The 12,160-nt window shown below is 33.6% G+C and overlaps 1 protein-coding gene across 1 annotated transcript in view; it reads left to right on the top strand.

Moving 5' to 3' along the window:
• Positions 1-3,723: 3,723 nt before the first annotated feature.
• Positions 3,724-12,160, top strand: part of LOC119840034 (histone-lysine N-methyltransferase PRDM16-like) — a 31,214-nt gene continuing 22,777 nt past the window's right edge. Inside the window, exons 1-2 of the mRNA XM_038366527.1 lie at positions 3,724-3,736; positions 7,453-7,892. Coding sequence (XP_038222455.1) covers positions 3,724-3,736; positions 7,453-7,892 — 453 coding nt within the window. The remainder of the gene's footprint in view (positions 3,737-7,452; positions 7,893-12,160) is intronic.

Below are 12,160 nucleotides of genomic sequence, written 5' to 3'. Positions count from 1 at the left end.
AGAAAAGTCCACCAGTTTCGTTAAAAGTTTTCCTCTCCACTCTCGTGTCATCTAATTCAAAGAAATAGTAAATGCCTCCGTTACACTCCAATGCACGTTTATTACCTCTATAAATTCTATAGATCGCCCCAGGAGGCACCTAGCGGCTATCGCGCCGTTCGATTCGCTCTCTTCGTTAAATTGAAATGGCTTGCCCTTTGTCGGCGCGATTTAAATTCGACATTTTAAACCATTTCTTTTGGTGACCATTGATCGGGGAAGTGTTATCGGAATGTTTGGATTTATATGCAAGTTACAGTTCTTATCGAGTTGTGCAATGATGGGCTTTGTTAAGGATTCGATGTTGACCTATCTGTCATTGTTCGTGGCGAAATATTTTCGTTTTTTTTTAACGGTGTTTTTGTAAGTGACGTTTAGTAATGTAGTTATTGAAACACAAATCACATGTTAGAGTACTGTTAAAATTGCCTGCACGTTATAGGTAATCTTTTATTTAGTATGTAGTATATAAGTAGTTGTTGTGCGTTTTCATTACAAGCTTTATACAGTTCGAGAAAGTGAAAAATACTACTATTACATACTTTTAAGAAGAAGGTGTTGGCATATTTTTAACCAAAATATGTATTTACCAAAAAATTATATCATTTACCAAAAACAAAAACGGTTCTATAAAAAATTTGAGGGAGACTACTGTACAACTATCTGCCTAAAACAAAATAACAACCAGTCCACTAAATAAGTGTTACATATTGCGCAACCCGCCTACAGAGGGCAATCGGGGCAACAAAGGGAGGTGCGAAGGGGGTAGTCAGCAAATAAAATTGTCGCCACAGCGTCCACGTAGTCATTCCGAATTCAGTTGGCATCGCGTTCTCGAAAAAGTTTCTTGCTATAAAGGATTTATTTAGGTGGGTGAGAACCTGCGCTGTGCCAACTATTTGTGTAATGGTTTTGTATGTCCAGTTTCATAAATTATGACCTCGAAACTATGTAGGTACGTTTCGAAATTATGTAGTGGAGGACGGGACGTTATATTTTGATGTCGCTTGCAAGGAATTGTCACAACAATAGAACGCGATGGGTTGGATTTATGAACCAGAAACTGAATTCCATTGGTATTGTGTATTGGTATACCATTGGTATATATACTGTATAGTTTAGCATTATGTTGGCAGTAATGTTTTTATACCAGTGTTGCCACATTAGATTCGAATCGATCGATATTTTCCATTTAAAGTACCTAAGGCAGTTCGTTGAAGAATTAACTTAGTTTTTTTTTATAATTTAGGTACCTAGCTAATGTTTTTCATTTTGTGAATAAAACTGTGTCAAATAAATTTTATACTTCGTACCCACAATGACCAAAAATCATACGCTTGCTTGGATAGCCGTAAGCCTATCGGACAGATATGAAATTGTTTATCACATTGATATAATATTAAGTGTGTTTACAAAAACGAATCTTTATTATTCATGCAGATTAATACGCGGAATAAATTAAAAATTCTGTCACGTTTTTCACATTAAACGTTCATATCATTTACTTATCATACAGTTTGACACTAAGATTTAATACGGCGACTATGAAATCGATTATATTTGATGAAACAGGAATCGATTATCAGACATCGTGTCTATTGCAAATCGATTCTCGTTGTCACCTTCACATTTGCGCGTTGTTTATGACGATATCCAATCGTTAATATCTGACATAAAACTAATCTATTATCTAATAAATGGATATTTTTCCTTGTTGTTTGATTACAGTGCAAGTTTCTAATTGGTATCGTACTTTTTCTTCAAATTTGAAATTAAAATTATAAAAGTGTACGCAACTCTTTATATTAGATAGGAATTAATACTTTGATTTTTTACGTTAAAATGGGTCACCGAGCTGGCAATAAGGAATCGACTGGGAGGAGTGAGGAAAAGAGTACGGGCTTCCAGCTCCCTCACTTAACGAACAACACACAGCAGTATTGGTTTGTTTCACGATGTTCTGTGGGGGTGGAGGTAGTACCATCCCCGGTGGAAGCTCGCCCAGTTCGTGTCGAAGCGTCGATTTCTTCATTGACATAATTTAAATAATGTTGATTCTCCACGTCATATTATATACTGAGTCATACTCAAAATGTTCACAAATTAAATAAAATAGATAAGTTTATATCAGCGTTTTTAATATCAAATTATTTATATCAATAATTATCAAGGAGAGTAAAAACCTAATTACCTCATGTATCGATAACATCTTATCACATTTTCCTTGTGTAATAATTTTAACAATACAACGCAATTTAATCTCAAATAAAACATTATACATTCTAATTTTCAAAAGATTCCAATTTTAAATAGCTCGATTAAAAATTGAAATTCAAAAATAATTGGCTCCACATATGCTTGAATGTACTGAAATACCTGAAATCCGACGGCGTCCTACATAACCGCATAATATATGAGAGCCTCAATCGGTTACTGCGGCTACGACGTGCGACGCAGGTGCTACAGACTCCGTTGACAGACAAAGACGCAGATAATAAGGAGCATCCCATTGGTGCATCCGTCGCGCGACCCCGCCCACCGCAAACCTCGGCCAATCGCTAACCGCTACACATCTTGAATATTATCTAGTTATCTGCCGTCTCACTTGCCACTATACACGACGCTTTCAGTCTGAAATTATAACGCGTTCCTGAAAACTCTGTACCTTCAACGTGTTTTACGCATTAGAGATGCGTAAAACTCATATGAAGCGCTTCATATACATGTAACGACGATTTTATTTCTATTTAATGAGTGATCTTTGACATTCGTATTGAATTTTAATGGAGCTATTTTCGGTAGGTACCCATTCGCCGTTCAAGTATGCTACTGTTCAACGATAGAATTTGATACGATAACACGTTTTGTTTTTGAAACAATTTTATTCGGCGTCGTGTTCCATATCCATTATTGTTTGACCTGCTTTGTTTTTTATTTGAACAAGTTAAGTCTATGCAAAAGGTCGATCAGGTGAAAAGAATGGGGTCAAACAGTTCTGGACGCATTACGCACGTGATTTGTTATTACGTCGACAATTAGTTTCTTTGTGTTGTACGCAATAAGCTCTCACTTCTGTGTAATTGACAGAGAAACTAGAAGTCCGAGTTCTTCAAGCTGTTTCATAATTGTAACAAACCACAAATCATCGTTGGATCAAATTGTAAAGACAGTGTGCTCGAAAACAAAGCTCTGTAGACAAGATTTTCAGACGGTAAGCTTGTATAAGCCCCGAAACCCGTACGAAAGAGAGGGGTGCTTTACAAAGACACAGTCGGGGGGCGAGGGGAGGGGCCCGGCCCGGGCGAGGGTATGATTCGGGATTCTAGGGATGAGCTCTCGCCTCCTCTCGTTACTCTGGGACCGTTCGCCGCGGCCGTCGCACATATCTCGATCCGGCGGCATCGATACTGCATCCAATGCGTATCAAACGCATCGCGAACATCATAAGACAATTACATATTTAAATATTTAATCGATACGTCTTCGATAATATCAATTAATAGTGCTGTGACTAAGTTGTATTGGATTGTTTTTGAAAAAATATTTCACGTGAATCGATTGCTTTGATTTATTAATTAATTATATAATTAATCGATGTATTAGATAGACAATGAAAGACTGAATGCAGTGTTCGTGAGTCATGAAACAGTCGTTTGCTGTAAATTTTACAGTGATTGTGTAAAAATGAAGATGTCTGGTAAGTGTGAAGGAGGATTGATTAGGTTTTAAGCAATTTCATTATTTACATTTCTTAAAACATTTTCCTTGAATGACTTTATTTAATTAAAATCAAAAAGATCAAGTGAAGATTAATTATGGTTATTAGCACATGCTTCATATCTGGTATGATTATTTTGGGTTTTTTTTTGTTTTGATTATTTCATAATTGTAGAGATTACAAGAGATAATATGTTTGTTTCCGATAATTTAAAATAAAGATAAAGATAATATTTAAAATAGTATAACATTTTTTTAAGTCTAGGATTATTTTATTTGTTTATATAATTTAGTATTCTATATTATAAATATACACAGCAAATAGTCTAATTCATGCTATATTTAAGTTAACTATAACTAGATATAAACAGAGTGACTAAAATATTTTTTTAAATGTACATTCAATCTATTAAATCACTATAATCTAATAATTTAAATAATTTCAAATAACTCCCTATTTTTTAATTTAACAATTCAAATAATTCAAAATTTTCCTCATAACACTACAGGAAAATATCTATAAATTGATAAATAAAAACTCAAGAAAACAGCACAATATTGAATAATATCACATGCTTGTTTTTTTCGTGCAATAAATATTAAAGCGTGCAATCTCACTTTTTTGCCATGTCAAGTGTTATCTAATTCTATTAAGTGCGTGCGAAAAGACCCGAGTCCCGACCACAATTTGATTATTATTTGTCTGTGGCAAGATGGCGGGTGTTACCTTTTGGCGGGCGCCGCCGGTTTTGAAAGATTATTTGTGTTTCTTGTTTGAAACAGCTTAAGTTGTTAAAGATTTTGTTTACATCGTCGAGATGCGAACGTTATCTTTTGAATAATTTTTAAGATCAGCGTTATTTTTTGTGACATGTTTTTTTAGGGTAAACCGTTTAAAATTATAACTTGCACTTATGGCTATAAAGCAGAGTATAACATTGAAAGCATCTGAATATGATACATATACAATTATACATTGCCACACCGTTTTTGGTATTTAAAATGTATGTACATATGAATTTGACTAAGTTTAAATTAGGACGATACAAAAGCCCGAGCGAGTATTTTGATTCATTACATTTTCCTAATATGCCTTACCTATAGCATCGAAAAAGTACTATCTTCTAAAAGTTTTTTTTTAATTCTACACGAAAAACGTATGTGTAGTTGATAGTATATACTTCTGCTAACGCTGAGAGGGTGTCACGCAAAGTATGTTTAAATTATCATTGTCAGAATTGTTTTCAATTTTGTGTATTTTTTGTCACATGCATGTAATGATTTTTCCTTTTGATCATATATGATTATTAAATTGGTTATAAAGATGGTTGATTGAGTATTACTCGTAATAACGTAATCATTAAACATTTTTATTCGTGATATAATTCATTTTATAATTAATGTTATCAGACCACCTTACTTCCAGATAATATATGATCAGGTCGTATATGTTGTTTTAGCAATTACAGAGCATTATTCAATTTAATGAAATGCAATAAATGTTTTAAAATAGATGTCACTGAAGCTGTTTCTTCATACTAAGCAGTTTTCTATGGATCGTGGAAAACAGCAACTAAAGACATACACAGCATAGAAAATTAGAAAGTTTAACTTTCCGCGAACCGAGCTATTGTTGCCCCTAATGAATGCGTATTTAGCGAATCCGTATGTCCGATGAGGCTTACACACTTGTTTAAGAGATATGCAGTTGGAAAATATACTTTCAAGTAAATATATACCTTGTTGTAAGTGAATAAAAGCGTTGTTGCGTTCTAGTAAGAATATTATAGGCATGCTAAGAGTATTTTATGATTGAAGCCGAGCCGTGAACTCGGTGACAGAGCGACGTAAAACGCGCTTATTGTCAGTGCCGTAACTAACACGTGAAATCGACTTGCACTGGGGTCTTCGGACAACGACATCTGTGTGATACATTAGAGATAAATTTTCTGCTTGGTTATTATCCGATTAAAAGTTGTGTAACCCCTTTGAAGAGTAATATGGCTTGAGCGCATCATATTTTTCCTTTTTATTATGATTTTTTTTTTTGGGGTCTTAAATATAAATGCTTTTATTGATATAAATATGAGTATCATCATTGCTATCATTGCTATGTTGCTATAATATTAGAAAAATAAAAACTAGTACCCGTGACAGAAAGTCAACTCCATGCCATCTTATATTCCGCCTATGTTCTTATTTAAAATCTGGCGCGAATTTCTACGGAAACCAGGGATTTAACGACGACTCCTCCGCATTGTCCGTGCACGAAGCCAACGCTCGCAAAACGTCAATGGTCTTCACGATGACTAATTTGAATTTGAAATTCGAACAGATTTTACGACGTCTCAGTCTTACCAGTCAATAAAATATGACCATAGACAATGCTCTCAACTAAATTAAGAATACATCAAATGGGGACTGTATTGCTAAATGATTAAAATTAGTTGCGACAGGTGATCTGGCATAGCAACGGAGTATTTAAATGAATGCTATGCCGAACTGGATTAAAAGGGTTTCTTTAGACACGTTCACGAACATCCTGCGCATTGTTGATCGGAACTGCACTTTTATGATGCTAAGCAGTTATCATTCCGCTCTTAATAGCATTGTGCTAGCTATCAAGCGTCTAATTTTATAGCATTTTTTTTAATGCCACGTGCTAAAGAAAACGTATGGACAAGATAGGGGTTGTTTTAACAACTATATTAGCGGTAATGGGGTGGTTATGATTTATGGAGTGTCTCTTTCAGCTGTATTTGCTTGGGGGATGTAGTTTATTGATGACACGCGTCCGTTGCGTCGTTTGTAATGAATTTGTTTCCTTCGCTAAACACCGCGTTTGCTATTTGTCTATGAATTTTTTTGTTTGTTAATGACCGTTTACACAATGACGCAACGATACCCCATTAATAAAAGAGTTACATGGGTTTTATGATGTGTACATTTATCATTATTTAATACACCGTATTTTGTTCTGTTGTATTTTAAATATTGGGTTATCAATTTAGTTATAATAGTTGTACGTTAAATTTTAAAATAAGCATAACATTTGCATAGGTACTGTCCGTGCTCAAAAAAGAAACTTTAATTAATATTGATAGAGCGTTGTCGTTAATATTCATATTCGCCGCAACTTCTTTTAAGATCTTAATGAAAATAAACGAAACAAAGACATATCTCCATGTAGTTCATTTGCATTTCGGAGGGATGCTCTGAGACACAAGAGACAAGCGGAAACGCTTTGTTGTGAGCGGAAATCAGGCATAATGCCTCCATCTTGCATTCCATAATTTTTTTTATGTCTGAAATAAGGACGGCAGGTTTGCGTTGTCAGGATGCTTGGAGATCGCGATTAAGATAAAGGATCACTGTGCTGATTAAAACTGTTTATTCATTTGTTTCAAAAGCACCATATTTAATGTAGGGGTAAACATGAAGTCCCAAATAAAGTAAATAATTATCTGTGGTGCTATCTAGTTGCATCTATATATTGAGTTAGACCATCATAATATCATTGTATCGTTAGAGCTATTCAATTGAATGTATTCTTTGAAATGTCAGTGATTTAAGAAATTTTATTCGTAAGAATAGGTTATTAGTAAGTTATATTAACTTTAAAGTAATAACATCAGTTAAGATGATTGTAGTTTTTGTTTCCATGCAACAAATATTAATATATTGTCTTTGTTACAGCAGCTGACAGCCAGGAATCTGGCAGCCCACCTCCAAGTCCTTCCGAATCCACAACCTCAGAGACAGCACCCACCCTAGTACATATCAAGCAAGAAAACATGGTGCCTGGCATTGACAGCAAGAAGTATTTCGGAGCAGCTGACTTCGGCCTCCCCGATACATATCTACCACAGAGTTTCTCTGACTATGGTCGTGTTTATAGGCCATTAGATATACCTAACCAAGGCTTTTTAGATCACGTATTGAAAATACCAAACGGCAAAGACGATGAGAGCAAAGAGGATAATGTGTCAGAAAGTACGGATATCAATTTACCATCAGAGTTATTGTTTAAATCGGGTGGGATTTTCGCGCGACTTAATATAACAAATGGAACGAAATATGGACCGTTCAATGGAAAGTGGGAAACGCAGCCGTTGGACAGACGATATGCTTGGGAGGTAAGCACTTTAGATAATTGAATTATTACATTTGATGAACACTACCGCATTAAATGTCCACATTTACTATGATACAGTGGCAAGGGCACAGTAATAATAGGACCAAAAAATTATTATTTCTTATATTTCTACAACCATTTGTTTTTTATATAATATTGCTATGCTATTGACATGTTAAACACACCAACACCTCGTTAACGAAATTTACCGTTCTTAAGATATGAATGGACCACTTATACGAAAATTGAGTGAGAGATTTGAGTGTCAAAAGCGAATGAGTGGCCGATGTCAATAAATAACACCTAAAACTGAAGCTGTGGTAGTTTTGGTGGAGATGTCAGACGAAAGCGTCGTAAAATGTTGATTTTATTGATGGTCTTAAGTAGCTCTGTTCACTTGAAGCTTGGTTTTTTGCCCCGTCACACTTCGTTACCTTTCACAAATTGGTTTTGTTGATGTGTCTGCCAATAATTAAACATTGCTATTGAAGGATTCTGAACTATATTTCAAATTAAATTTTTAGCACGATGATTGTATAATGTAGCACTATTACACAAGTAAAAGAAAATTGTCATACAAACGCTGAAGAGATCAAACTGGTATATAGTGCGACAATTTTTTATACTGAGAATTGCAATAAAATGATAAACGTAGATAGTAAATGAATGGTGTACTCTGAATGCACTTGAACATGAGCCGTGAGGCGTGGCGTTATCTTCACTGAGGAAACGGAAGTCAATTGTCTGTCCCGATTCCAGGATTATGCCAATATTATTTTGCGAAAGTATTGAGTTACGTTCACTATTGCATCTTGTTCTTTTTTAATTGATAACTTAGATTTTAGTGTATATCTAGTGGATTTTATAGTTTAATAATTTAAATATGCTTGTGTCTATGAAGATAAAGTTTAATTTTATTGGCACATAAAATAATGAAAAGTGCTAAATATGTAAGTTTTTTGAAAAAAAAAAAATTTACAAATTAATAAGACAGGATAAAATAAAACATGTTCATTGTTGTTGCAATCTCAATTTTTCAAAAACAATAAAAATTCTGTAAATTATTGTAATGGATGTGATTAGTTTCAGTTTTGTTTATACGTAGTGTAATGGGATACCATAAAATGGACAACATTATCAATCTGTTCAGAATGATGTACAAAGAATAGACTCAGTAAACGAGACAGATATCTCATAATTGTGGGTGTCGCATTGCAGTCAAACCACGCCATTGTGATCATTTGAAGCGCGAACTTAGTTCCGGTCCTTTGCGTATTCTATGGGTTTATTTGGCTATGAATTTATTGTCATAAAGTAGGTAATTCAAGTGTTCGATAAAACGGACGATTTAATCTTCAAGGCGGCGCTGCGCTGCTTTTTTTTTGCTTGAGGATTTTGAATACTCAAATTGTTGTAAAATTGTAAAAATTATTATAAAGACATAAGATTTAGAAGACGAACATTGATATTTTAACCTGATCTCTTTTTCTCTTGAAAGTTTTATCGTCAACGGTCATTTGAACCATGGGCATAGGAATAATTTTGTAAAATAACATACAACGCGATCGTGCGTTTTAATTTATTTACGATTAGCCGCCTTTTGGACATTGAAAGACAGGACACAATAGATTGTACATTCGTCTCAATGTTGTACGTGATATTATAGTAAAAATGCCAATATTGGGCGTCATTATGTGGTAACTGTGCTGACCAAGCTGTTTCCGCTACACCGATCACTCTTTGATCCTTGCCTTGTGAAGTAATGATGTAATGACATCGTGGTTGTAACAAAGGGGATTTGTTTTACTTTTGTTATTGATTTGTAAGTTTATCGATTCATAGAATCTTTTCAATTCATTTATTTTATAATAAAGCATCAATCAACTCTTTATTGGATGTAATATCTATGTATAATTTATAATATGTTGTGAATAAACAGTATATATACTCGTATTTTCGAGACTATTCCAAATATAAAATGTGTAAGTAACTCTACAATCAGATGAATATTTTATTAAAATATTATTGAAAATTTTTAATGTAATTAAATCGTTTACAGAGAATTGATATATTGTGAAGTCTGTACAAAATTTAGTTTGAATTCGAAATAATACAAATTTCTCGAAATATCTTGACAAAAAAGTGGGCTACATCACAAACGTCTGAATAAACATAAAAGGATTGAATTAAATTCGCAAAGTTCACATGTCTACGTAAACTTAAGGGGTTACACTCATTGTGTGCAGACATGGTAACATTATCTAACCACCGTTTCACAGATTGTGATATCTCAATAAAGATCTCAGTTAAAAAAAACGGTATCCGGGTAATCGAAGAATTCTCCTGCGAAGATCCCGTGTCAAAGTGCAATAAAAGGTTGCGTTCGAATAAGCTTTAATTTTGGCCAAGGCGTGACCCCCGTCAACAATTTTTTCAACATTTTACACTTTTTAATAGAAAAAAAAGCGAGTAACGGTAAATTTAACAATGCAAGATGTCACCGAATTTGTACTTAAAATTAAAACTTGATTGGCGAGTTTTTTGTACAATAAAATTGCCATGAAATCTGGAGAAACTTATCTCTTCATATTATTATTGGCTATTGTTATAAAACATTTTTGTCGAACGAATCTGTGTGAGTGCAGTTCTCACAAGTTTTAAAAGGTCTTTGGGAGCAAATTTATGATAAGTTTTGATTGATAAAATAGAATAATGTAAATTCGCTGTTGGTTTTTTACTCGCATTCAAATATATTGTAATTAAAGATATAGGTACATATCTATTTTTAACAATCCATGGGAGTATGCGGATCCATCGAATGAATATCAATTAGATAAACAAGTTCAATACAATGAGATATCGCAGGATGTCAATCAAAATTATAATTTTTAGTTGAGTGGCATTATTTGTCGGGGTGCGGATGAAAATTGATGCGAGATTGGCAATAATGTATTCCGTTAATTATTATTGCGTTTTTGGTGAATAAAAAAAATCGAATTTAACATCATGGGTTTATTTGCTCATTGCTCTGGAGCTGACAAAAGCGAATTGGTTATGAATGTTTTATTGGTTCCTGTTTATACTTCGGAGAGTCACGCGTTGGAGCGGAGTTGTTTGTGGAAACTTTTTAGGTTATGAATCCTGATACTATAAATACTGAAAATTCAAATTGTTCGTGAGAATAAAACATTCTTATTTTATATATGATAATGGCACGAGTAATTTCGATAACTTTTTATATCAATTAGATTTAAAAAAAAATGTAAATTAAAAATAAATAATTTGGTATTCAAACGAGGAATTCGCTGCCTCTCGTTATTAATAACTTGATATTGTTAAAATGACTATCCCATGAAAGGCTTTAACTTATTCGCATACTAATCAATCAATAAAATTCACGAGCGTTTATTTTAAAACTAATCTCGGCTTCTAGCATCCGTTGCATTACTGTCAAAATATCTGTCATATTTGTGTGACATCTTTTCATAGCTGGCCACCCCCTTCGGTAAAGGATTAGTGCGGTCCCCATTACATCTTCATTACGGTAGGCGGCTGACGTTTTGCTTTGTATTCGTAGTAATAATAATATGTATTTGTTACTATTGATAATATTTATACGATCCGCGTATGATCTCGGCTTACAATGGTGCAGATGGTAAGCCTCTGCTGCGATTGGTTTGGAAGTAAAACGACGTAAACGTATGACTAGAGACTAGAAAAACAGATTTTGGAGAAAAATACGTTTTCTTAATATTTATTAAAATATTAATTATTAGTTTCGATATACTTGTTATACATTTGTTGAAACGAAAAATAATAAGTAAGTTAAGCTAAGTCCACACAAACACCTATCAAGGTGTGAATCATATTATAATAGACGTTTCGAAATTTTAAAAACGATATTTTCAAATTCAGTACCGTTGATAAATGATTAAAAAGAAACGAAATTGTGTAGTCATTATTGCTACATATTCAATTATATTTCGTCAAAGTTCACTTCACAAAAAAGGTCGAGGAGCAGACATTGCTCATTATTCCATAGATAATTAATATTCATTATTTACAATAGGTGTGTCATGTATAATGTGACATCGTAATCAACCAATTGCAGCTAACTAGGTATTACGAAGTTAACACTTTTCACCTGAAATTTTTAACGAAATTTTGAATGTATGCTTACTATATCAAAATACATTACTACATAAAATATATAACTATTTATTACAGTCCAAATGTTACTTTCATTATTTTTCAGACGAAATTTTAAAC

This window comes from Zerene cesonia, chromosome 5 (assembly GCF_012273895.1).
Source record: "Zerene cesonia ecotype Mississippi chromosome 5, Zerene_cesonia_1.1, whole genome shotgun sequence".
NCBI classification, from domain to species: Eukaryota; Metazoa; Arthropoda; class Insecta; order Lepidoptera; family Pieridae; genus Zerene; species Zerene cesonia.
This window is presented reverse-complemented; position numbering and strand designations above follow the sequence as displayed.